This window comes from Solanum pennellii, chromosome 1 (genome assembly GCF_001406875.1).
Source record: "Solanum pennellii chromosome 1, SPENNV200".
NCBI lineage: Eukaryota > Viridiplantae > Streptophyta > Magnoliopsida > Solanales > Solanaceae > Solanum > Solanum pennellii.
In genome coordinates this window covers 101051135-101078610 of record NC_028637.1, presented here as the reverse complement: position 1 = coordinate 101078610, position 27476 = coordinate 101051135, and the positions used below count along the sequence as shown (strand labels likewise).

Genomic DNA, 27476 nt, shown 5'->3' with positions numbered 1-27476 from the left:
TGCATCAACAAGATGCATGAATTCAAAATAAAAACAGAACATGCAGATTAGAATTTCTTGAGTGATTATTCCATATAACCAAAACGATATAAATACGAGAAGATAGAAATTCTAAAATTCAAGCATTCCATCTACTAGTTTGTAAGGGAAAAAAACATACCTCAAGGCTCTAACACAGGAAATTAACTTGATTCCAAGCTTTCCAGAAGATTGATAGCCGCAATTTATCGTGAAACTCTATATAACAAGAAATCCCCAAAATTGATTTGGAAAAACTACCGCTACCGTTTATCCACGAAATGAGGTTTTGATCCATTCATTGTCTTCCTGTGTTTTTGTTCTTTCACGCCTCCTCTTCGTCCACAAATTACCGATCGAAAATGGAATATGGAGGCTTAGAAAGTGACAATGGCGGCTGCCAATTTTTTTTTTACAGGGAAAGGGCTGAAAGGGTGAAAGGGGTGAAAGGGTTTGGCAGCCACATAACATTTAAGTTAATAACAAAGTGACGTCGTTTAGTGAGGATATGGCGCTGTCACGTTTTAATATAAAAACGTTACCGCCAGTAACGTTTATTAAGTTAACGGCGTTATTTTTTTTAAAATCAAATAAAGCCTAAAATGTTACTATAAAGTACGTTTATACTATTTTTGTAAAAAAAATTAAAAACGTGTTAATTAGGTAAATTGATTTTTAAAATAGCTCATTTTGGTCAAAATTTCCTTAATTGATACATAAAGAGTACATAAATGGCCAAAATTATGATAAAGAAAGTTAGGAGGCATATCATTTTGAATCTGCTAGCAACTATATGATAAGTACTTCATCATACCTCTTTCTCATTTTCAGACAGTGTCTTCCAGGCATTAATGGCCATATCTCTGACTTTCTTAGAACCATAACTCTCCCCAAGCACTTTCTTTTGTCTTTCACATTCTAATTTGACATACATCTGATATGAACTCCTTCCTCTTATTGGAGCACCGGGGTCTTTCCTCAGATGTCTGTTGGTTGATGAACTCTGAGATTTTTGCTCTGGTGTCTCTGGCCCTACTGAAAGAAAAAACTATGATCAAATTTGAGTCCTGACATTAGAAAATATGATGGCGCCTGAGGTAACAAACTCAAATTTGAGGTTTACTTGGACAGTCTAGTAACTTTAAGACACTGCAAGAACTAGTATCAATTCATGACTCCTCAAAGTAATTGCATGAAGAGAAACTTAGATCCAAACAAATAGCACACATCTGAATGGAATATGCCAGGATAGATACACGCCTTGGAAGGTTATTGACGACTTCCAAATGGAAGCAAATAAAATCTTCTACTCTGTATTTTTATTTTTTTATAAAAGAGGTTAAAAGAAACATCTATTATATATATTGCTACAAAGATTAATCTTGATGCCATGTGTGCCTCGCTTTTCACCTGTTCCCCTTCTCTTCCCCCCTCATTTATCTCCTGTTCTGTTTTCTTTTTTGGCTAACACATTTATTCATCCAAGGTAAATCATATATGTCATATACACCAAAATAGAATGGATCTTTGGCGTTTAAATCATATGGAACCGAAGAAAGATCAAGAGTGATACAGGAATAGTTCAAGTAAGCTTTTGAGGTGGACTTTGTTGCAGGAAATGTCTTTGTATAACAAGTCTCTCTCTCTCTCTCTCTCTCTCTCTCTCGCACACACTTTTTTTTTTTTGTCTAGACAAGCTTGGTAGATATATATTCTAATCATTGCATTATTAGAAATCTACCAATTCCCTTTCACATTGAACACAAAAATAGCAATTCCATAATGTTAACTCTCTACAACTGTACCAGCTTAGGTCCATCCCCAGCTTTGTAGGACATAAAGCATGAGTGTGTCCATTGATGGTTTAAACTTACTTGCAAAAAGTGACATTCCAATGAGAAGTCCGGAAGCTTGAAGATTTGTAAGTCTCTGAGATAATGAAGAATAACATACCTGTCGAAACTAGGCGACTATCATTCTTGCACTTCCTTTTTTCTACTGGACCGTCCTTATCATTAGAGTGCAAAGTTGCCACAGGAGATGACCGATCACAAAATTTCCTCTTCCCTGCAGAGTCATCTGACCTATCTGCAGAACCTAAAGAGAGACTATAATCTTCAAACAAAGAAAATTGATGGAAAACCAGTCACACACAAACTAAGTGATTGAAAAGTTCAATTTCTAGTAACCATAGACCTCCAAAGTTTCAACCAGAAAGTTACCTTTTACTGGTTCTAGCCTAGCAGCATCAGAAACTTGACTAGGTGGTTGCATGGTGGTTCCTTTTTCTCTACTTCGATAGTAATACAGTTGCTCAAGTTGGAGAAGGAGATTTTCGTACACCTTCTGAAGTTGAGTTGGAAAAATTGTGATATTGCTTTTCACATGCAATGTACATGCAACTTCACCCCACTTAGCATCCTTAGTGACCTAAATATTGCAAATCAAGCACATACTGATAGTGGGGAAGTCATATGCACATCCAAAATTAGTGCTAGTAGGAGCTTCATTTCATTTACATCATAATAGAAATTCTTATGATCGAATACTTAAATTAATAGCAGAACCATGTTAATTCCTCGTCGTTTTTTTCAGCATACCTCTCAGATACACTTATTTGCAGATTTTAATATGCTACAGTGAAAAAAAAATGTTATAGAAGACAAGTTCTTTTAAAATGATGAACTAGGAGAACAAATTTTCGGTACTAAAATATACTCATTTTAGTAGTTTCAATATGTTGCCTGTTGTCCCCTTAATTAACTCATAAGCAGCAACTAGTTATCAGATATGAAAAACTATGGCATAGAGCAATTAGATATCAGAAACACACAGAATCCTAAATGATTATATCTTAGATAAGGTTGAATCTAATGTGACTATTGACTACATATTTGTTCCATCTGCCTACTCTTTGTGCACATTCTGCCATGCAGTTCAGAGAACTATAGCCATCAAAACAGTTTGTGAATGATTTTATTCATTCTTCTATTTTGTTATATGCACTTCCATTTCGCACAAACTGGAGGTTATTTTCCATTTTACACAACTTGGAGGTTATATTCAGAAGACATTACACAAGAAATACACCGAATTGGCTAATGATTATAACCCCTCATATACATTTTTTTTATGAGGGGGTTATGATCCAATTTCCAAAAAAAATCTAATTTCCCTTTTTTTGTTTTCTCGTTCTCTTTTTCAAAGAGTTGAAACATTCCTAATGCTTCAGAAGAAAGAAGCATCAATTCACTCAACCAACTTTGAGCCATGGTGGGAAAAAAATGACATTATGTGAGGAAAATGACATGTTGTTGGTAATGAGTAGAGAAATAAGAAATCTGAATCATTGAGCCATGGTGGGAAAAAAATTTACCTGATTAAATCCACCTCTTTTAATGACTTCTTCATAGAAAAGATGCAAGTCCAGGTTCGTTTGTCTTAAGTTAAAGCTGCATATATAGAAATATCATCTCTCAACCAACTTTCAAGTTTCAATATGCTAGCTTATAAGCCACCAAAATTAATACGTAATATAGTAATTGAAAATTACACCATGCTTCGAGATCAAAAGACAAAAATCTCTATCTAATGCTTGGGATTACCCAAAAGCAACTTGGTCCAATTTGAGAAATTTATACTTCTCTCTAAAAAGCATTTCATATTAGCTATAGCTAGTCATGAGCATTAGGCATGAATTTGAAAATGAACAGTCTCTCTCTAGGGTAAGCTCTGCGTTCACTCTACCTTCGCAGATCCACGTTGTTGATGATGGATTTGAAAAAGTATATAATAGTAAAGTCATTATTTAGACATTTTTGGGAGCAAATGTACTCACACTAGACTAAGCCCAGAGGGCTCGTTCAGCTTGTTAAGCTTTTCATAGAAGCTATCCTTTCCATCATAGTAACTCCCTCCGGCTAAATTCTGCATTGTGGAGATATCACCCGCAACAATAGGTGACGAGAAGCCGCATGCATAAGTTCCGGCACCGGAAAACTTGTCGCCGCCGTGGATTTTCTTCTCCTCTGCTGCCATGCTGAAACTGCACCTCTTCTCCCTCTAATTTCCAACGTGACTTGGTTTTTTATGGGTTCATCACGCATCGTCCACGTATGTGGCCCCACTTTTAGAGAACTTGGTCTGACGTGGAAACATTGTGGGCCCGGAGTCGTACATGTGTCATACATGCAAAATCAAGAAGACATCAACCGTTTGTAGTTGGATTCATACAGATCTCATCCGTTGGTAATTCCACCTGTCTCGTAAGTATATTTTTGTGATATTTAGTTTGGAACTTCTTTTTTTTCTCCTTAGTATGAGTAAATTCAGATTCACGTGGAAAAATTTTATATTACAAGTAATTGTGCTTTCTATTAAACATAATGATTTCATATTTAAGAAAATTTAAACTAGGGGATATGCATAGATTAGTTTGGTTTGATTTGATTTTATATATTATTAATTTAATTTTTTAATTTTTAATTTTTAAATTTGTTAAATCAGTTACCAAATTAATAAGATATTTTTATTTATTGTTTTTGGTCCTTAACGATTCAATTTTCGATTTAATTAATAAGAAAATATTTTTAAAAACAAATATATGACACTCTAATAAATTTAATGTGACAACACAATAATGTAACTTTACAACCGCTCGTAAAATAGAAACAACAATAACAAACATAAAAAAAAATTATACAAGTGTAACACAAAAAAATTAAAAAGAATTGATTTACTTTAGATTTTGACATTTTGTATAATATGAAGTTGTAACTCAAAATTAATGTGAAATGTGAATTTTTTAAAGGTCAATGGACAATGTCAATTACTAGTAAGGTATTGAAATTAATATTTATCTATAAGTAAAAGTCATAAATTATTAATCTTAATGAATTATCGATTTACTAAATAACTCAATATTGAAAATCAATAACGAACCAATCAAATTTTTTTATAACACCATAAAAAAACTTAGCTCAATAACCCAATAACAATAAGTCAATAACATTTTTTTGATATAATTCATCGATCGTTCGATTTTCGCACACCTCTAACTCTCACATTGGAAAATACTTCCTAACAAAGTGAGAATTTAAAAAATGTGAATTCAATACTTTTAATTAAGAATGAATTTGTGTTGCATTCCATGAAAGACTTCTATTTGCGTAAATGTCAATAAAGGAGGAATGTCACAACTAAGGATGTGTTGGTTGACTTAAAGTTGGTCAAACATATCTTAAAGTTAATTTTGGCTTCTAAAAATTTTTGAAGCTCAAGATAAATTGAAAAATAACTTATAATAAATTAAGAAGTGTTTGATAAAATAAAAAATAATTTTTTAAAAAATTATCCTTATTTTTTTAACGGATAATTTTATAGAATGACAAACTAATAATGTAAAATAAATACAGTAGCTACAGTTTGATTTATTTGTGTTCCATAACAAATTATTTGCTAGTTGCCTCTCTCCCTCATATTCTCGTTTGCCACTCTCCCTCTCCCACTCGCTTCCTATCGCTCTCATCTCTCGCTTTATACAATAAAAATGCATAAATTATGTTTTTGTTTGTCTAAAGCAAGAGAAATTTGTATATACACATGCAAATACATATATTCGTCGTATACACTTATAATTATACAATACAAATATTTCCCTATCCAAGTCTCTTTTGCCTATCTCTCTTTCTCGTTTTATACAAATTCAAAATATATATAATTTTTCTCTTTCTCGTTTTATACAATTCGATTCAATTGTATATTTCTGCCCAAGTCTCTTTTGCCTTTCTTTCTTTCTCGATTTATACAAATTCAAATTATATATAATTTCTATCTTTCTCGTTTTATACAATTCAATTCAATTGTCACAAATTCAAATTTTATACAAATATACAAACACATACAATTGAACTGAGAGGTTAACAACAATTTATACAAATGGACTGTCAGCGAAATTATAAAAATTTGAAGAGGAGCCAACGAATTATACAATTACTTCTTTGTATATATAGCGAAATAGACATACCTTTCAGTTGTACATATATAGCGAATTATACATATATATGTTTGATATGAAGCACAATTATGCAAACTTTATTATAATACACAAATTTAAATTTTGTGTTTATTATATGTGAAAGTTGCTCTTTTTTTATTTTTTAACTTAAAGAATATTTAAATTCAATATTTTATTCTTGACTTAAAACTATTGTTTCAAGCCAACCCAAATATAATAATCTATAAAAAAGAAAAAAACACGATGAGGAAAACTTCTAACAATTAAAACACAACATAACATCCATCTTTTCTTTCAATGTGTGTACTTCATATAATCATATTACGACGATAAAAGTACTTTATTCACTATTTATGATTTTTATTGTTACCTTTTATTTTATGTTTTTTCTTTTATTCTTTTAATGGATTTTGCCTTATGTGCACGATTGATTGTTATTTTTTTAAAATGTAAACTTTAGTAGTAGTTAATTATGTGTATGATTTTTATTTTATTTTTTAGGAAATTATCTTATAAAAATATGAAATATTTTAATTACTTTCCACGACTCTTTTTTGTTTATAGCAAAATAAATGAAGATAATAATAATAAAAATACATCTTTATGTTTTAATTTTTCTATTCTCTAACTATTAAACAATTATTCATAAAAATAATATACTTGTAAAAATAATAAAACAAACTTTATTATTTATGAAACACCTTTAAGATATAGTAAATATATATTTTTTTCTTTTTCAAACTCTCCTAGTGAGGAAAATGTGGTTCTTCTTAAAAATGGCAAGAATATGAAATAGTGGACGAATAAAAAGAAAAAGGCTTAAGTCATCTGCAGCAACTCAAAATTGTCCGCATAATTCATTTAGACATCTCAACTAATTCTTGTGCCAATTGAACACTTTATTTGTTCAAAAGTCATTCCTATTAGACACAAAATGCTGACATGGCAAAAAACGTGTAATTCACTTTCCTTGAGCGCGTTAATTTATTAAAAATAATATTTTTCCTTTTTTTTTCTTAATTTATACCCCTAAGTTAATTTAAAAAAAAAATTAATTAACAAAAAAGAAGAAGGACAGTTGTCTTCTTCCCTCTTTCTATCATATTATTCTTTCACCATTTTTATCTCTTTTATTTACACAGGCACGAACACCACACTCCCTCCACCTCTCTTTCTCTCACCCTCATTGTTCTTTCATGTTTTCCTCTTTTTTCTTATATCGATTTTCGTCTCAAATATCTCGAAGAAGTTTCATTTACAATGATGAAAAAAATATGAATAGATTTTTTTGGGCAAAAGTCTGTAAAAAATTTTTCAATTCTAAAAAATAATTTTTAATGTATAAAAGATGGAGACAATGAGTGAAAAATTTTAGTGCTATCGAAATGAAAGATAATGCATATTTAGCTTGAATAGACAACAATGGTGTGTCATTGTAGTATTGATACCAATGGAAGAGAAGAAAGAGATGGAGCGACACCAACTCCATGGAAAATCAGAAATGAGTATTTCTGAAGAAGGAGGAGGAAAGTGGGGAGGGTGGAGGCTTTAATTAAAAATAGATTTTTTTTAATTTTTTAAAATACTTTATGAATTAATTATATAGAGGTTTAAAAAAAATTTGAATGTAATGCCACGTGTCATCATATTATTGGTAAAATTAATATGAATTCGTGTTTGAGATACACGCGTTTTTATTTTTCAATTGATTGTCAGTTTGTGTCAAATAGGTATAATTTTTTTGAGGTTTAAGTGTTCAATAGGTACATTCCTTAGTTGAGGTGTTCAAGTGAAATATGAGGACAACTTTAAGTGGATGTGGATCACTTAGGCCAAAAAAAAATCATTGATAATTTGATTTAACATTGAAATTCACGCATTCCGCCACAGTTAACGGACCAATTGAACAATTTCTGTAGAAACATACGAATAGTTATTTATTATATTATTTTAAAATATTTTATTATACTTATTTATTTTATAAAATTAATGATTAATTTTATATTTAATTTATAATTTAATCTTATTATTAATTATAGTCTTTTTTATTATATTTTTATAGTCACGGTATTTATTATATTCGAAGAGGCAATTACCTTATATTTTCAATTTATAATTTTTTTCTCTATTATATTATATTTATATATATAAAAAAGATGAATATGGCTGGAGAATGTACTAGCAAGCAGTTTTCATCAAGTGGCACACAGCATTGGAGAAAAAGATAAACACGTCAGCAGCAAATTTCTGGCCTGAAAGGCAATCCATCCATTTGTGTCGAACCAAAGGCAAAAGGGCAATCCATTTGTGATTAATCCGCCGTCTCTCTATTCCTTTTGAAATTTCCACAAATTCACTGACCACACATCTCTCCAATCGAATGACCCAAATCCAAACCCTAGGATCTCGCCGGAGCTGAAGACTGTATGAGTAGTCACCGAGAAGAAATACCGTGCTTCAAAGCAGTGAAGCAGTTTAATAAACAATGGTGGTTGTCGTTTCTCACGCTCAGTCTTGGTCCGCCTTCCTTACTCTCCGTCAAGCTCCTCTTACCTCCTCCTCTTCTTTTAGAATACGACCCTTAACTCCTCGCTTTCGATCGTTAACTCCTCGCTTTACCACTCAAAGGTGCTATGCTTTTCCTTGTAAATGGACAATGTAAATGAATGATTTGGTACTGTGTGATCATGATCTTACTCCTTCAAATGCATTAGTTGAGATCCTGATTAGGTGGATTTATGCATACATTAGTGTCATTATGTTCTAATTTCCTGTGGATTGTGAGTAGTGATGTTGATTCTTCTTTTATGTGGTTAGAAAATTTTACTAGTCGGATAAAGGAAGCAAGATCACCTATAATAACTTACAATTAGATATTGTCCTATCATCATGAAACAGATATAGTATGTCATGATAAAGCACACTAAGATTTTATAACAATATTAAAATATTCTTTACTATATTTATATGAATCGCGTCCAAAAAGAACGAATGAAATTGGACTTTGTCAGTACCTATCGAGTAAGGCTGAGGTATATAGCGAAGTTGTCACGTCTAGAACTGCAGGAGCAGTTTAAACTTGGTATCCCATATTATAGGATGAATGTAAGTCTCATTGACATTCGGTCTTATTGTCATTTGTGATTGTTCAATTGGTGCTAACTGTGAGTTGTTTAATGCAGTTCGAGTGACTTCTTTATGATTGGATTACAGATGAAGTTAAAGCTTTTAAAACTGTTTGGTGCATTTTGGCTTCAGTGCAGTTGAATTGTATCTCTTGAGATAGGAGTATGCTTTCGACGTTATTGCTGGATGAACTAGTGACTGGCTTCTCTACTATGTATAGTTACAGCCTTACAGGATTGGGCAGGCTAACTTCATATCACATGATTTTCATAAGTTGGTCTCTTGTTTCTAATCGGAAAACATATCTTGCTTTGCGATCCTACTTGTTTGCAATTTGTATGGTCCAAAGGAAGAGACTTGACTCGTGTGTAATAGTTTTTGTTGTGTGTCACATTCATGCATACAATACATATACATGTACACTCACATATATGTGGGTGCATGTGTTCCCCAACTATCTTGCAGTTGAAGCATAGTGCTGTTGTTGCACACACTCATATGTTACAGAATTGAAGCAAGCAGTGGTCTCAACTCTTGGTGTTATTCAGCAAGTGATGAAGTATTATCACTAGAATAAATATTGCATGTTTTCTGGTAGGTTGCTTGTAGTTGGCAATAATGATGTTCAGTTGGTTTTACTAAATGGGAATCTGCTTATGTAGTACTGCAGTCTGCAGAAAATAGCAATGTGATGTGAGAGTAGTTGATTGTTATCTTTATCCTAAAGAATTATGGATTGTCATTGCAATTTAACCGTGTTCCTTTCAATGCAGGCTCGGAAGTCTTAACACTAGATGCTCCATAAATACCGACGTCTTAACTGACATTGCAACTGATCAAGAGGTTCGGGATGATGTTGCAACTGATGATTGTGGCTGTACAATACCTGTTCTTCATCTCAAATCTGATATTCTGGAAACTGAAGCACTAAATCTGCTAGCCAAGGGAACATTTGTGGACACTCTCTTGACAACATTGCCAGTAGGAACTTTTATGAATAATTCTGCTCAATCATTTCTATTGCCCCTGCTCCCGTCTAACTATCGCTACTACACTTTTGATTTTTCTATTGTTGATGTTGTGCAGGTCTTATCAGAGGAGGAGCAGAACATTATTGCTGCAACTCCTGCTCATCCAGCAGGGTTATACGGTTAGTCTTTCCCCTTAAGTTGAGTGGTGTCTCAAAGTGTAGTGGCAGAAGCTTAACTCATGTCTGAAAGTGCATGAGTTGCTGTCTGCTGTATTCTAAAATGATGATATATACTGAACCTCAACCTAGTTTGGAATTTATGAAAGGATACTTCTGTGAAATGCTAATACCTTGAGTATCTATGGAGGTCCTTTGAAAATTTGGACAATATAAGGTTTGGACATAATATATACCCCCTCTGTCCCAATTTTGCTCTTTTCGTTTTTTAAGAGTCAAACAATTTAAGTTTGGCGGCAATTTATGCATGGAATCTTCTAATTTTTGGAAATGAAATTTATATATTTATAACTACGTAAAAGGTACTATATAAGTCACAATAATTAACAATTCAAAATATTGATAAGTTGTATGAAAAATTAATGGTCATTTGAATCTCGTAATCCGGAAAGTGTCACACAAAGCAATGTCATTGTACAAGCTGAAGATTTGAGAACTCCAACTTAAATCTTTTCTCTTCAGTAACAGAATATCAGTTGACTATTGTCCTTGTCATTTTTTCTCTAGATGATAGAGCTGACTGTGCTGTGCTTTTGCTTCTGAGTCATTGTACTCAGCTCTGTTTTCTGCATCTTCTTGATGCTTTTAATGATATCCTTTTTACTTCATAAAAAAAACAGAATATCTAATGTAGACTATGAAAAACATACTTAAAAAATTAACTAGGCTTCAGGCCACTACACTTGATTGGATTGTTCACTGAATTCTTTCTGTTAGAGTGAAGACTACTACCACTCCTTTCCCCTGGCAGGTAAGGGAAGTTTGTTTGATGAGTAGTTTGACTTTGAAAACATGACCAGTTAGTCATTAGTTGCATTATGTCTGTAATGCATCATTTTATAGATTTCTGATGTCAAGTGCATTCAAACAGCTTTATATGCTAGTTGCTTGGCTGGGTATATGGTGGAACAACTTTGGAATTTCGCCTCGCCTGCTGCCATTGCGTTGATTCATCCTAGTCTTCTTCCTGTGGCACTCATGGGTTTCCTCGCTAAGGTATTCATTAGTAAGTGATACATAAGAATAAAGGCTAGAAGATAATTATTTCCATTTTACTGTTTTTGTACAGGAGGTTCCCAGATTATGTACCTGCAAGCACCATTGTAGTGCTGAGTTGCTTATAACAATAAAATACTAATTTTCCAGTTCAATTTTTTTTTTCCTTACATTCCGCTTTACTTGTACAGCTCGCTGTAATTGGTGGAGGTCCTCTGGTTGGAAAACTTATGGATCACTTTCCTCGGGTTCCTGCATATAATTGTCTATATATAGTCCAGGTAATCTTTTCTGTATGTGTTATTAAGGAGAGGTGTAGGCAACAAAAGTTCCTCGAAGTTCACTAATACTTCTATTCTGTCAGACAGCTGCCCAATTAATGTCTGTTGGAATGATTATACATGGTCATACTCTTCACCCAACGTCTGCATCATCTTTACTTTTCCGACCTTGGTTTATTGTGCTTGTTCTAGTGGGAGCTGTTGAGAGGCTATCTGGGTTGGCATTGGGGGTTGCAGTGGAGCGTGATTGGGTTGTTTTGGTATTGTTATTGAACTTTGTTTTGTCCCCTATGTCTCACTTTTAACTCCTTATGTGTTCTTGAGCATTTTCTAATTTAGTCTTGTTTATACAGTTAGCTGGAACCAATCGCCCAGTTGCTCTTGCTCAAGCAAATGCTGTTCTAAGCCGTATTAACCTTTTATGTGAGGTAATAGCCACATTAATTGGAAGCTATTCTTCTGCCTTCTTTTGTAGCATAACGGATATTAGTGATCAGAACTAGTATATTTTTAAGTATATTAAAAAAATATCAATATTTGTTTCTGTATAGTTTAGTTTATCAAATATACTTTACTTGGATTTTGTAGTGATAATCATTTAAGTTAAACAAAGTTAAGTCTTTTATCATTTACCTTATAATTCTCCTTTTTGTGGAATACTGTAGATTGTTGGAGCAGCATTATTTGGCATTCTTCTCGCTAAATATGAACTGGTGGTATGCTTAAAAATTGCTGCTGGTTTGATGATGGGGGCACTTCCTATTGTGGTAAATCTTACTTCTGGTTCTATTTCATTTTGTGATTTGAAGTTTAAAGCACTGCATAGCACTCAGATCTGGTCACGTATTTACTAGGTATCTCTGACATGGCTAACCAACAAGCTTTCCTCTGGTGTTCTTGACCGTGCTGTGGAAACTTGTTTAAGTTGTTCCTTCCCGTCTTCACTAAAATCAGAAAATATAGGTATCTTCTCTTGTGTTCAGTTTTGTTGAAGGTGGAAGTAGATTTTACTTTTATACTAAGCCCGTTGTTTGTTCTCAGTGGGAGTGGGTCTGGAAGCTATAAAGCATGGATGGTTTGAATATATTAGACAACCTGTTCTTCCAGCAAGCATAGCTTATGTGCTACTATATTTCAATGTTGTTCTTGCACCTGGTGGTTTAATGACAGCATTTTTAACACAGCAAGGTAATTTGCGGATTCTAGTCTCGTGATATTTTTACCTTCAGATTTCTGGCTGCTGTGACATACTGGATTTTGATAAGGTAGCTACACTTAATAAACCTACAAATGGCTATAACGTTAGCTTTCTTGATGTCTCTAATCTCAATTGCATTGGTTATGATGAGGTAAGGGTTGTCCAAGCTCATACAAGGAGACAAATAATTCCATCCACACAGTTGTGGGGACTCTTAACACATCTTATCACTTAGCAATAAACTAGTATCATAAATTCATAAGCGGTTTCTCTCACCCTCATANTTATGATGAGGTAAGGGTTGTCCAAGCTCATACAAGGAGACAAATAATTCCATCCACACAGTTGTGGGGACTCTTAAAACATCTTATCACTTAGCAATAAACTAGTATCATAAATTCATAAGCGGTTTCTCTCACCCTCATAATACACCAGAATACTTCTATATTGGCCTGATTTTGCAAGTATAGGAGACTGTTTCTCTGTGTATGGTGCCTTGTGCAGTTTCACGCAGTGGACTGGTGTTTTCACTTGGTTTACTTACATATACCACCTATTTGGTTGTTTCTTTCTGGAAATTTTTCTTGTGAAATTATGACTGCTTCAAAGAATGTGGTGGTCTTTTAGGAGTAAATTATGTGCTAACAGCTTTTAAATTCAAACAGTTTGTAACTCTGACTGACACATATCCTGTAAACAATCCACTCCATCTTTAAAATGTTTGCAACTAATTGACCATTCTTTGTAACTTACAGTAACTTGCAAGGGTTTATACTGCATAACTCCTGTATGACCTATATGCTTTCTGTAGTTCCGTAGTTAATAGCTCGGAGGAGAACTACACTGCCTGCAAAAGCTTTCAAATGTAGAATCAGGAGCTCATCAATGCTTAAAAGAGCCTGAATTTGAAAGTAGTGACCACTTCATCTCAAATGTTTCACCACTCTAACAATTTCAGGTTTAAATCCATCTATTATTGGGGGCTTCAGCGGATTATGTGCTTTTGTAGGCGTTGCAGCCACATTTGTGTCTGCAAAGATGGTCAAGCACCTTGGCATCTTAAAGGTTGGCTCTACTGTGTATATTCTATCTTCTTCTTGTCAGAAATAATATCCTCTTATCATTCATAGTCTGGGCCTAACTCTCATGAATTTTCAATATCAGGCTGGAGCCGCTGGCCTAGTATTCCATGCTTCCCTTCTGACCACGGCTGTTGCTGTTTATTGGAGTGGATGTCTTTCTCAGCAAACTCCCGTTTTCTTTTTCTTGGCTTTAGTTGTAAGTTCACTGCTCTTACCTTTATTGCTTTTAATGAGAATTTTGTGGCGAACCATGTCTATTTTATTTATTTAAAACTTGTCTCCATTGATCATTGATATGCACAAAGTTACAATTTGAGTTTGGCGTACCAATCTTTGTACTTGATCATTGAGTTGACATTTCTATTATTAGCCTAACAAAAATAAACAGAGATTATACATAGGATTTTTTTTAATTTTTTTTTTTGGGGTGGGGGGGGGNTTTTGGCTCTTTTGATCCTAAATGACAACCATATATCTTTCTATTTGCATTTAAAGAGGTATATTCAACAGTGCTTTATCTTTCAACAAATTGCGTCGTGATAGTTTCATTGGCATGTTCTGCTACTTTCATTATTTAGTGACTATAAAGATAATCTGATATTGTCATCTAGTTTCATCGACACTATCTGGTATGTTTATCATTTAATAACAGTTAAAATGTTATGAAAATGGTCAATTTTCATGAAGGCTGATATTGACCCTTTCCACAGGTGTTGTCAAGACTGGGACACATGTCCTATGATGTCATCGGGCAACAGATTCTACAAACTGGAATTCCTGCATCTAAAGCCAATCTTATCGGAACAACCGAGGTTTCTGTTGCGAGTTTAGCAGAATCAATAATGTTAGGAGTTGCAATAGTTGTAAATGATGTCTCACATTTTGGATTTCTAGCGACGCTTTCCCTTGTATCTGTAGTTGGGGCAGCATGTCTATACTGTAGATGGTTGGAAAATCCGACCGATACACAAAGAACTCTTTTCTCCTTTAGCCCTCATTTATGAAATGCCAAAAGTACATAATTAGCATGGTTTTAGTCATCACATTGAAAGTTACATCAACAGCATACCCCATTACAGTTCCCCTATGAGGTCGTGTGAGGGTGGGGGATTACAGACCTTACCCCTATCTTTGTGAAGTAACACATTGAAAGTCGTACATCACAATAGAAATGCATCCAGGCCCTCTGTAAATTAGTTATTATATCAACTAACATCAATGCAGAATTTACACTTCTCTGCTTGAGTTCCCCTGTTTGTGTAAACCCGTTCTATGGTATAGTGAATAGCATGTCATGATCTGCCATTTAGGTGAGAATTGGAAAACTAATTATGCCCAAGATATCAAAACAGCTGTACATATATTCTGGCGATATGTGAAATAGTCATTTATCTAAAGCATAACTAGTACATCTGCTCAACGTCATTGATGTCATTCTGAAGTATCGACAGCATAAAGATGTACATTGAGTACGTAGAAGCAGTTCTTTTTCGGTCCTCTTCTTCTTCATGTGCATTATATTTCTTGTACCATATTTGCAATTTAACTAGATGATTTTATTGTTGTTTTGCTCCCACGCGAGTCAGTATCAATGTAAGGACATATTAAACAGAATTTTGAATTGGTTTTCAAATTGTCATAAGTAAATGTTTGTAGTTGTATTTGATTGGCGCTTCAAATCTCATGTCTCACAATAACGTGAAAGTGTTTTTGAGCCATATATATGATCATCTTGTGAGTACTAGTCTCTATTAGCTAAACCATCAACTCAAATCTGTCTGTTGAATAGCGTGACATTTAGATCAGACCAGGGTCTTTAATTGTTGTCTGGCAAAGTCTAGTACATGACAGCTAGTAAAATGAAAAAAAAATTAAATTATCATAATTTCAATTCAAAAAATTAAGCTGGCACTGAGGTACTATGGCTAGGGTGGACCATTGTTGTAGTAATCAAATAATGGTATAGAAACTTCTCCACATTAATCTTAGCATATTCATAAAGTTGTTTAAAACTAGTTGAACCTTTTTTAAAATAATAATATAGTAGTAGTAGTAGTACTTTGTTTGGGTTTCATATTTGAAAAGGAGGCTACTTTGAATGTTGTAAAAAGTGCACAAAACAATGTTTGCCAAAATTATACATTGATAGTAGCAAATAAGATAGAAGAAGAGGAGCTTTGGTTGTTGGGTCACGAGTGAGTTTAGGGTAAAGGGTCAACTGCACGTACCCGTCACGCTGTTTCTACATAAAGATTCCAATTACTAAAAAATTCTTACTCTCTCGAGAGTCTCGTTATTTACTTTAGATTTTATATCCATCTCATTACGAAAAATAATTAATATGAATATTTTATCGTATTATTTGTGTAGTGTTTATATCTTAGAAATGCTTTGGAGTATTGAACTGAGTGAGTAGTGGTCTTTTACTACTACATATGAGTACTACATTTCCACAAACCCCAATAACAATTTAACACACTTTCACACAAAAGTACATTTATATTATTTTCTGTTATTATATCGGACAATGTTTTGGTATCTTCATGTCGAGGAGTTGCATTATATTCCAAATTTATCGCTTCAAAGTATAGTCAGAATCAAAGACTGGTCGATATTAGTGAACTGTAAATCTTAACGCTTAATTAACATACTTCGATTTTTTCTTTTTAGAGGTGAAACTCGTGCTAATTATTCATTTTTATTTCAAATTCATGATCATTTATTTTAGGGATGAGAGTCTGAAAATTGTCCCAACTTTAATCGAATTATTTAATAGTGTATATTTTACCCCCTGAATTATTTAATAATGTATTTTAAAGGTATATATGTGCCCAGTGAAAACATTACTAAGTACAATTTTGCATTATTTTTTATGTCCACATGAGCAAATATATATGTTTAAAATACGGTATGAAATAGTCTAGGGAGGTAATAGGTCACCAGTGGCGGAGCCAAGATTTTCACGAAGGGTGTCCAATTGCTAAAGTGAATTTACTCTTTTTAGAAAGTGAAAAAAAATATCTAGTAATGAAATCCGAACAAACAAAACACTTTAAATTTTTGTATGTTAACTCTTTCAAGGTGCCTGAAACCACTAGGCTATATCATATTGTCATGTAAAGGGTGTTCAAAATATTATATTTAACCACTTAATTTATCATTTTACTTGTATATACGGTATACTATTCCGAAGAAGGGTGTCCAATACAAGTGTGGCTACACCACTGATCGCAACAGTAAATTCGATAGAAGTTGGGATATTTTTCAAAACTCTTATCCCTTTATTTTATATATGCAATAATCCAAAGTACGAATTATGTTTCTAATAATATATTGAAATACTCTTAAATCTTCTATATGCAAAATTATAAGTAAAAAGGTTGTAAAAAGAAAAAAAGGAAGGAGATTAAACATTTTTAATAATTCTTTAATTTTAAATGAAAATTTGCTGGAAATAGAAATTATTGTATTGATTTCTTTTTCCTTCTTTAATATTTTAAAAGGATGATTAGCTTTGTTAGTTCTTACTAATTAAGAAAACAAAATTGTCAAACATAAATACAATAGAGAAACTTTTTTGGACCAACCAGAAAAAGAAATTAGTAATAGTCAAAGAAAAGATGGAAGATTAATGAAGATAAAAAGGAAAATAAGATGTGTAATGCAAGTGTAAAGCGATGCATAAATACTATAGCACACATCCAATCTATCATAAATGGTTTCCGTTGATACGATTGATGCCTTTCACTTTCTCTTTTCTATCTGTCAACTTATTAACTATTTTTATTTTTTATATTCCAATTCACATTCACAAAAGATAAATAATGGAAAAGAAATTAGTTGTTGGACAGTGATAGAATTGTTTTATTCTCAATTAGAGATTTTAAATTTAAATCGTGAATATGCAAAAAATAAAATAAAGATATCATTTTAGAATGAGCTCTGTAATGTTTGATCTGAATTTAATTAGATTTTAATATAGACTCCGAAGATTGAATAGGAAAAAAGAAAGGAAAAGTCAGTGAATCACGTGAATAAATGCACTACCGTCGTCCATTTATATGCTTAATATCCATATAAATAAAACTTAAACAGTAGTTTCTTTAATTGATACTATCGTATATTTAATCTGTTATGTTATAGAAGTAGCTAGGCTACCTTATCTTATTTATTCCATCTGTTTTTTTGGTTAAACGGATCGTGAAAGTAGTTATTAATGTATGGTTAAATAGAGGACCATGAATTCTCTGCTTTAAAAATCAAATTAAATAGAGGACCGTGAAATCTCTACTTAAAAATCCATCAGAGGTAAAATAATAATGGAAAACTTTTATATATAGTCATTAAAAAATAGCTTAATTATTTTTCAAAGTTATAATTTAATAATTACAACTCGTAGCTATATGTTATAGGGAGGGGAGACGCGAGTGAGATTAAGAGAGATAGGGCAAAAAGTGGGATAGAGGTGAATTGTATATGTATATTAGTTAGATAATTATATATTATACATATGTATTTGTATATATGGCAAGCGAGATTGGGAGAGGAAGGAGAGAAGCAAGCGAGAGAGGAAAGAGCATATCTATAATATATAATGTTAATCGTGAGTGATAATTATAACAGATCATATCTATAATAAGTAATTAAATAACATAAGTTTGCTTAACCGCATAAATTTTCTAATAATTTTTTTTTAAAAAAAGTATCAGACACAACATATACAATATCATGTTGATAGCATTAACAAATATATTCAGTATATTTCATAAGTAAAATTTCGAAAATGATGAGCAAATAGATGGTACTCCTCGTAAATATACTCTCCGTCTAATAATACTTATCCACTATATTAAAAATAGATTTTCGATACTTATTCGAAACTATTTTTTATGTAAAGTTAAAGGCCTATAAATATAATCGCCCGTGTTTGTCGCGTGCACTGCAGAAACATCTTTTGGTGTGTGTGTCTGACCATAAAACAATGCACTACTACTAATATAGTGTACAGTTTAGGGTTTTCCTGTCAGTAGTCAACAAACTTGAGTTTCATTACTTTATTCTTTTCAATAATATATATCAAAAAAAAAAACTTAGAATTTTATTTTCCTGAATTATTTTTTAAGATCTAAACTTATACCTCAATTAATTTGAGTTCAAAATACAAGTAAATGAAATAAGTGAATATAATATTCAGAAGCGAATTTAAAATTTTAAATAATTTATATAATTTCAACTCTTTCGCACATATATTTTTCTCTCGTCAAATTTAATTATTATTGTGAATTAAAAAAATCAATATAGAATCTATAAACTTCAAATCTTAATATATTCTGCACTCCCTCTGACATTGTTTCCGGTCACTAAATCAACTGAAATTTATACCAAAAAATCTATTTCATTAATTGCGGAAATTTATCTAAATTTAATATTTATTTTAATATTGAAAATAGCTACATTCATAAATTTATCACTCATAATTTTATAAGTATAATAATTTCAATAGAAGATATCAAATTCAAACAATTTAAATCCTGAATCAATTATTAATTACCATACTAGATGTGTTATGGATAGTATGATAAAGTAGGTTTATTTGAACCCATATATTATAAATCTAAACCCACTAAAATTGCTAAGAATATAACCCTATTAACCCAAAACTCAAAGAAAGGTGATGAATTAGTGATTAGAATTTGATTCTTGAAATGATAAAACTAAAATCTTGAAGTTATCATAAGTTGGAATCCCTCAATAATGTCATAGCTAAAACTGTTTGTAATTGTTGCTACTTCCTTGGTGACTGTATTGCAATATGAAAAGTTCACCTATAACTAATGAGTGAACTTTAATTTTTGTTTTTATACTTTGGTATGCGGTACCTGTTAAATTTATAGCGTAAAATTTTTTATATTCAAAGCTCAAATTTGATACCCCTAATTGAGGATAAAGCAATCTAACCATTGCATCACAACTCTGATACCTATAACACCTATAGTTAATATCCTTTGTCTAACAATACTTGTTAATTATTGACTTTACAGTTTTACGCACTTCTTAAAAACTTATAAATGAAAGGATATTTCTACTGAAATATCTTGAAAATGTAATAAAAAAATAATCATATATAATTAATGATAAGAGTAAATTAGAAACTAGTGTAAAATTATATAGTATTAATTTTACAAAGTCGATAAATATTACTTCCTTCATTTCACAAAGAATGACCTGGTTTGACTTGACACAAAGTTTAATAGTATAAAGAATATTTTTATATCTTGTGGTCATAAATTAAAGTTAGGTCGAATATATAAAATTATCCTTTGATCTTGTGGCCTTAAACATGTCACGTGGAAAACTGAAATTAAAATGTTACCAAAAAAAAGAAAGAGGTCATTCTTTTTTAAACAGATTAAAAAGAAAAGAAGGTTATTTTTTTTAAAACAGAGAGAATATTTGAACATTCTAAAATAATATGTGAATAATTATTATTGGATTGAGAAAGTAATTGCTCTAGCGCTTAACCTAAAAAGGTTGTATACATTGTTTTAGTTTAATTTCCATCCATTAATTAAAAGGAGTATTCCTGTCCTACAGTGCAGCTATATATATAGCCATTCAGCATCTTTTCAAAATGAATGATTGGTATTTATAATTAGCTAAAGTTTAACACACCTTGTTAAAATAGAATAAACATATCTTATATTTCTATATATATAGCCAAACAATGAATGTTACTTCTTTTGTTTTAAATTTATTGTGACATACATATAATTTAATTAAGCATGGAAATTTGGAAAATTGGAGACTTCAGACACTTGTAGATTTATAGTTTATTTTTAAATTCACTTTCAAAAATAAAATAATATTCCTAGCTGTATTAATTTTAATGTCTAAATCACATTAAGTAACTAGTATGGTTCACTAATTTCAACATGATAAGACAATATCAAGACAATAGCCTAATTATCATCAATTATATTTCAAATCCCACTTTTGATAAGACAATCTCAGAGACACACAAAAAAAAAAAATAGGTTAATCAATTTTATGGTTAATTATACACTTAAAGAATAATGTAGGAAGACTCGGGTAAACACGATGAATGGAGACACGAAATATTTCTTTAAATTGTCATAAATTTACAATTTCAATAATTAATTATAAATTTTTTTTTATTCATCTTGATGGCGAATATCTTAACACGATAAATTTAATATTGTGTAGCATATAATTAATGTGTTATGTTCAGTAGAATAGTTCAATTGCGCAAGATCAAAACTAAATATTCAGAGCACAAATTTAAAAACAAAATGCCTGAGGTTGGGAGAAGATTTCAAGTAATTCCACAATGAGAATCTCTTTGTCATAAAATAAAAAGAAAACAATTATTTTTATACGTATTATGACGTCTTTGGGGGAGACTTGTATTTTTAACTTTTAAGTAAGTTTGGAATTTATTACTTTTAGCCAGTAATAGCTACGTAATCTATCATTTTTATTTAAAGAAAAATAAGTGATGGTTTTAATTTTTTTTATTTTCTTTAATAGTACCATTTTAAAAAGAAATTAATCTTATTCGCTTAAAATTATTTTTATTCAATAACTGAAGTCTTATATTATTAAAAAACTGTTATAAAATCAAGCTCATAAGAATATAATCATAAAGAGAAGAAGACAAGAGAAGTAGATAGAAGAAGGGGAATTTTCTTCTTATTCGAGTATATACAATGGTGAATGATATCTCTATTTATAATGTTGAGATATCATAGTCAAAGGTCACCTTGCAATTATGCATAGTTATCATCAAGGTTCATATCACCTTAGAATCTTATCACATTGGAAACATTAATACATGAATCCAATTAATTGTTGGATAATTCTAATGGATCATCCACATAACACAATAGATTTATAACAAAAATAACTTATTTCTTCAAAATATTTAATTAATTAGGAATAAGTTAATTAAAAAAATTCTATTTAATTTTTCTTTTTACTAATTTTTTTTTAAAAATATTAAAATAGAAGAATCTATTAAAGTTAGTATTGGGATAAGAGAAGTGTAAAATAGAGAAAAAATTTGCAAACTTTAGGGCCCGTTTGATCATAGATTTCTCAAATAATATTTGGTAAAAATTTGACAAATAATGTTTGTCTATATAATTTGTCATTATTTGACAAATGTTTTGACAATATCCCAAATTCCCAAAATACTAGTTTTTTCTAGTATTTGGGCCAAATATCATTATTTGGAATCTTTTAAAAATTAAAATTTTACCCCAAACTTTTATCTTTTACAAAAATACTATCTATAGTAGTTGTTTACGTTGTATTACATAATTTTACGTAAACACCAAAATAGTGATTAAATATTCAGTGAATATTAAAAATAATATAATTGTTGATGAAAAATTAACTCAAGGTAACAAAGTCATTTGCTTCGTCTACTTCACGATTTATGGAATAATGATTGTTGCACCCACTCTAAATTACCACATTGTTCTACTGTCATGGACACTATTTGTTATTGTTGTAACAAACATCTAATTGACTTGTAATACAAATTTATAGTTAGTTTTGATAATTTTTAAAATTTATAGATATAAATTATATTTTTCTAAAAACGTAAAATATATTTCTTATATTTTATGATCAAACGCATAATGAAATTTTACCTAAATTTTTACTCAAATAATATTTACTAAAAATATTTAAAAATTTATGACTAAACGCTAGCTTAGCGAGGGAGGGAAAGAGCACCCTTCCCATTTCCCAAAAGAAAAGAAAGAATTAGTAGTGTACTTATTAAGAGCACAAAGTCCAAAGTTTGCCAAAAAGACCTTGAGAAGGGACATTTTCTCTTAGATCCACTTCACTAACACCTACCTTGAGAATTGAGTTTACATCAAAAACTTGGCAACCATCAATCCCAAGATTATCTTCTTCACCAACAAACAAAAACCAAACAAATCCTCACGTACTCGCCCTATCCCTAATTACTTATCTATTTTTATTTAATTATTTTTAATTATTTAGTTATTTAAATAAATTAAGAAAAAATAAAATATTTATATCTACTATGCTTTAATTAATTACTTTAAAATATATAATTTTTTGAAAATATTAAGTTTTTAATTTATCCACTTCATAATAAATAGATATAAAATAATAAACTCACTATGTTAATAATTATTTTTTTAATATAAGTGTGTCAATTCAAAAGTGAACAAGTAATTAGTGACAGAAAAAGTATATCAAAAATAATTTTTAACGATAAGTTAATTAATAACAATAATTTAATCACCACTAAACATACATTTTGTATGACAATCAACACCTTTCGTAAATCTATAACAACGTTAAATTTTTTCATTTTTTATTAATGTACATATATTTATTATCAGTAAAATCTATTTTTATTACCGTACGTAACAAATCATATTACCCATTGCTAACTTATTTGAGATGGAAACTGGTTGTTGGGCCACAGAGCAATGCCCCAAAAACTCCATCATTTAGAGTTAGACAAGTGAAAAAGTAAAGAGCACAATATAAGCAATAGATATGGAAAACAACAAAGAGAAAGATTCATTAGTAGTAATACATAGATAGGTAGTAGGTGTAAATAGTAAAAAAATGAGTAATTTTCTTTACTTGATTATTAGTACTAGTAATAAATATTCTTTTCAATTCACTCTTTTGAATGTGTTGTTGTTGGTGTCACAGTGATTTGGACGTGAAAGCGCCCATCTTTTCATGTCCATTTGACATTGATAGTTGATATGTCACTTGCCTTGTTCATGTCCTCTTTGACCCTTAATTACTACTACTAGTACTACTACACCCTCACCCCACCCCCCAACCCCTTTTCCCTTTTTTTTTCTCTTTTAAAATCTTTTTTCTTTCATCTTCAACTTTATTAGTAGTAATTAAAGAAGACAGAGCAAATAAAAATGGGATCTTTAGGTGGTGAAGTATCAGTATCAGTATCATTATTACAGAAGAAGAAACCAATGTGGTTATATCCAAAGGTTATGGGTGTTCATCCTTCTGAGAGATGGGGTCATTCTTCTTGTAACTCTAATGGATTTGTCTATGTTTTTGGGGTAAGTCTATATTAGCTTCTTCAGAAATATTAGTTGGAACTGTATGTTCAAGAAATGGGAGTTTTAGTTTTGTCATTTGCTTCATGTTACTGTGTAGTTATATTTTTGGTTATTAGAAACTACTCTTTCTGAAGTTTGTACTTTTGTTTTCCTATATATATGTTAGTAGTATGTATCTATTTGTTTCTTCTTGTTTTTTGTAATGTTTATATATAAAAAAAAAAAAAAGCAACTACATATGTGTGAAATGCTGAGTGATGCATTAAAAGGAGAAAAAAAATGAAGTGAAGGAGAATTTCATATTTTGCTTTAGGTTATGTCTGTTCTGCTATTTTTATATTTAGAGAAACTGAATTTGTTGATGTTTTTCATGACCAAACATGTACTAAGGCCTTTTTCATGAAGTATTTAAAGATGTAACTCAAATTTTCAACAAATCAAGTAAAAGATTTCATTGTTTGGTGGAGATCATGCTGTTTGTTTTTTTTTTCCCACTGTTCTTGAATAGTTTTTTGGGACTTAAGTGTTGGCTAAAACTAAAGAATTTATGTTAAGGTGAAACTTAATCTGTTAATATTCATCAAAAAGACTGCTTTCATATTATTAGTCTGAGAGCTCTTGGTGCAGTGTTGATATGTCTAGACAAATTTATGGTTGATATATTCTTAATTAAATTGTATTTCTCTGTTTCAGGGATGTCGCGGGGGCTTACATTTTAGTGATGTACTTGTACTAAATCTTGAGGCAATGGCTTGGAGCATTCTTGTGACAACAGGACAAGGACCGGGGCCAAGAGATAGCCACAGTGCTGTTCTTGTTGGTCACAGGATGGTGGTGTTTGGAGGTACAAATGGCTCAAGGAAGGTCAATGATATTCATGTATTGGATGTCAGGAGCCAAGAATGGACTCAACTCGAATGTCAAGGCAATCCACCTTCACCGCGTGAAAGTCACACGGCTACTCTTGTTGGTGGTGATAAATTAGTAATCTTTGGTGGTAGTGGTGAAGGTGAGGCAAACTATTTGAATGATTTACATGTTTTGGACCTCAAAACTATGAGGTGGTCTTCTCCTGAAGTGAGGGGTGAAATGCCTGTTCCTAGGGATAGCCACAGTGCTGTTGCGATTGGTAATAGGCTTTTTATATATGGCGGAGATTGTGGTGACCGATATCAAGGTGATGTCGATGTTCTTGATATGGATACACTAATGTGGTCAAAGGTACTAGCTTCATTCTTCTTCTTGATTCACAGTCTGGATGTAGAGTTCTAAAGATTATGTTAGATGATAATTAGTTCTCTTTCTTACCAGCTGGATGTTCTTGGACCGTCACCTGGTGCTCGAGCCGGTCATGCCTCTGTGAATTTTGGGTCAAAGGCAAGTAACTAATGCTGTAGCCTTTGAGTTATTAGGCTCTTTGTTTTTAGTATGTAGTGCAAATGGAGTAAAGCTTTATTTTCGGTGAGCAATCCTCTGGAGAATGATGTTGAAATTCGATGTTCTACAGGTATATGTGATTGGTGGAGTTGGAGACAAGAAATACTACAATGATGTTTGGGTTCTTGATGTGATAAATTCTTCATGGACTCAGCTTGATGTGACGGGCCAAAAACCACAGGGGCGATTTTCTCATACTGCTGCTTCCCGGAACATGGATATTGTAATCTACGGAGGGTATGTCATTGTCTTTAGTCCATTTTTTCCTGCCTAATCTCAGTAGATTGTATAGCTTTAAATTTGTTTCTTCAACTTTGCAGGTGTGGCGAGGATGAGCGACCACTCAATGAGCTACTTATCTTACAGTTTGGAGTAGAATATCCTAATGGGACTAGCAGCTTGTCTGGTGGCAGGGTTTCTGGGAATACAAGTCATTATGATAAGAAAAGATTTCTGAGAGAAAGAGACAATAGCTCGGTATTCTAGACCGAAAACTTGATTCCTTTGTCATGAATTTAAACAATTCAAGATCATTTTTCTGATTCATATAAATTGATTTGGCAGGAAGCTATATGTAGGGGAAAGAAGGAAGATATACAAACGATGGGATCTCAAGAACTTGAGTTCGTATCAAAAGCAGCTTTTCGATTTAGTTCTGGTAGGTTATGAAATGATTTTGTCATGCTAGCAGCTAGTAGTTTCAAGAAATGAACTAAGCATGACTAACTTATAACTCTCATGTATTTTGGAAGACACATTGCATCCAAAGAGGAGAAGAATGAGTCACAATTCACACATATTTAATCTGGAGTCAGATCAAGAAGAAGATCAGTCTCCTTCTCTGTCTCAACGTTGTTCTCCTCCGTCCCAATCCGATGTAGAAATGAGTACTATTAAGCAAGTCTCTGGTTCTGGAACTGCATCAGATCGGTTTCCTTTCGCAAGGCAGCAGCATTTGATCCCTAACAACTGCCAACCAAACCCGAGGAATGTCATAGCAAGGAATCCTCATGATTTGCAACTATTTCGAGAACAATCAAATCCGTCAAACTCATCAGGACATGTACCCGCCGCCGTTCTTATGGATAAGCAGGAAGTGCAATGCCAATCCTTAGAGCCTGGACGATTCCACAACTTGGTACGCCTTTCAAGTTAGCAAAATTTTGTTGAGTCATCGTAGCATTTTCCAACTTTTATGTTGAATAAGAACCTAATGTCGTACTACTCAGATTGGAGCTGAGATCCGAGGAAAAGTCGATGGAGCATTTGACTCTGGTTATCTAATGACTGCGATTGTTAATGGAAAGATCTTTCGAGGTGTCCTGTTTGCTCCGGTAAGCTCATATACCATTCAATTTAACCAAATTGTGAATTAGTACACCTCAAACTCATCATCCATTTGATTCTTGTTATAAAAAAAGGCACCTGATCTAGTCCCACGAGGACCCGTCCTTGGTCAGAATCCTTCACCCTCTCCGGGACATATTGGTGTCAACTACGCGAATCATATAAGTCTGGGATGTCGAAGGCAACCTCAGCAGCAGCAGTTGGTGCAACTGCAAGTTCCAGAACTCGGACGACAGAGCATAGGTAAAGTACCAATTAGAAGATCAACATCATCAGTGATGAGATCATCTCATCAACTAGACAAGGATACACAGAAAAGAAGTGAACTTGAAGGAGTGGTGCTCACACTAGGAGGTCCAGGATGTGGCAATGCAAAAACTTAAATTAATGATAACAACAGAGAATTAGAAAAGTCTCATGAGTGTGTGTTTTTGTACATGCTAATTAAGGTAGATATATTATTGGATCCATTTTCTATGTATTCCTTTCAATCTAATCTTGTTAGTATTAGTTTAGTCTTGTAGTAAACCTCCTTTCATCTAAAGCAGACATGTATCCTCTTTCTGTAATTTCAAGCTAAGTTTTGCAAGGTGAATATTTCTTTTTTTTACCAACAACATGCATACTTTCAATTTTTAACTAATGTTGGATGTAAGATATGA

At 32.0% G+C, this 27476-nt stretch overlaps 3 protein-coding genes across 5 annotated transcripts in view; 2 read left to right on the top strand and 1 right to left on the bottom strand.

The window, feature by feature from the left end:
• The window catches only part of LOC107025656 (high mobility group B protein 10-like), a 6504-nt gene extending 2446 nt beyond the window's left edge, over nt 1–4058 (bottom strand). The window contains exons 1-5 of one of the 2 annotated variants that reach the window (XM_015226422.2): nt 3857–4058; nt 3395–3470; nt 2241–2448; nt 1972–2115; nt 833–1053 (exon numbers count right to left, since the gene is read on the bottom strand). In XM_015226422.2, the coding sequence (XP_015081908.1) occupies nt 833–1053; nt 1972–2115; nt 2241–2448; nt 3395–3470; nt 3857–4056 (849 nt within the window). In that variant the 5' untranslated portion in view covers nt 4057–4058. The remainder of the gene's footprint in view (nt 1–832; nt 1054–1971; nt 2116–2240; nt 2449–3394; nt 3471–3856) is intronic. The other variant, XM_027913914.1, reaches the window with a different exon arrangement.
• A 4461-nt stretch (nt 4059–8519) lies between these two features.
• LOC107007895 (solute carrier family 40 member 3, chloroplastic) lies at nt 8520–14967 on the top strand. The gene is made up of 13 exons (XM_015206727.2): nt 8520–8662; nt 9934–10141; nt 10247–10310; nt 11239–11363; nt 11555–11644; nt 11728–11904; nt 11998–12072; nt 12310–12411; nt 12499–12607; nt 12686–12832; nt 13801–13907; nt 14007–14120; nt 14635–14967. Exons 1-13 carry the CDS (start codon nt 8520–8522, stop codon nt 14926–14928), a joined length of 1755 nt encoding a protein of 584 aa, XP_015062213.1. The 3' UTR covers nt 14929–14967.
• An 8705-nt stretch (nt 14968–23672) lies between these two features.
• On the top strand, nt 23673–27431 carry LOC107013235 (acyl-CoA-binding domain-containing protein 5-like). 2 transcript variants are annotated; one of them, XM_015213196.2, is made up of 9 exons: nt 23673–24030; nt 24724–25251; nt 25342–25407; nt 25538–25704; nt 25788–25944; nt 26032–26125; nt 26220–26605; nt 26697–26801; nt 26889–27431. In XM_015213196.2, the coding sequence occupies exons 1-9, from the start codon at nt 23878–23880 to the stop codon at nt 27195–27197; spliced, it is 1965 nt and encodes a 654-aa protein (XP_015068682.1). In that variant the 5' UTR covers nt 23673–23877; the 3' UTR covers nt 27198–27431. The 2 variants fall into 2 exon arrangements, with proteins under 2 accessions (XP_015068682.1, XP_027773393.1); XM_027917592.1 differs by lacking the exon at nt 23673–24030 and adding an exon at nt 24293–24343.
• Nucleotides 27432–27476: the final 45 nt, after the last annotated feature.

What these genes read in the sequence shown, in the direction of transcription:
- LOC107013235 (XM_015213196.2), top strand. Translation starts at nt 23,878, where the DNA reads ATGGGATCTTTAGGTGGTGAAGTATCAGTATCAGTATCATTATTACAG. An exon ending in CTGTGAATTTTGGGTCAAAG is followed by an intron (nt 25,408 to 25,537) that starts GCAAGTAACTAA and finishes GATGTTCTACAG; the next exon opens with GTATATGTGATTGGTGGAGT. An exon ending in CTGGACGATTCCACAACTTG is followed by an intron (nt 26,606 to 26,696) that starts GTACGCCTTTCA and finishes CGTACTACTCAG; the next exon opens with ATTGGAGCTGAGATCCGAGG.
- LOC107007895 (XM_015206727.2), top strand. Translation starts at nt 8,520, where the DNA reads ATGGTGGTTGTCGTTTCTCACGCTCAGTCTTGGTCCGCCTTCCTTACT. An exon ending in TCATCCAGCAGGGTTATACG is followed by an intron (nt 10,311 to 11,238) that starts GTTAGTCTTTCC and finishes GCATTCAAACAG; the next exon opens with CTTTATATGCTAGTTGCTTG. An exon ending in ACTAAAATCAGAAAATATAG is followed by an intron (nt 12,608 to 12,685) that starts GTATCTTCTCTT and finishes GTTTGTTCTCAG; the next exon opens with TGGGAGTGGGTCTGGAAGCT.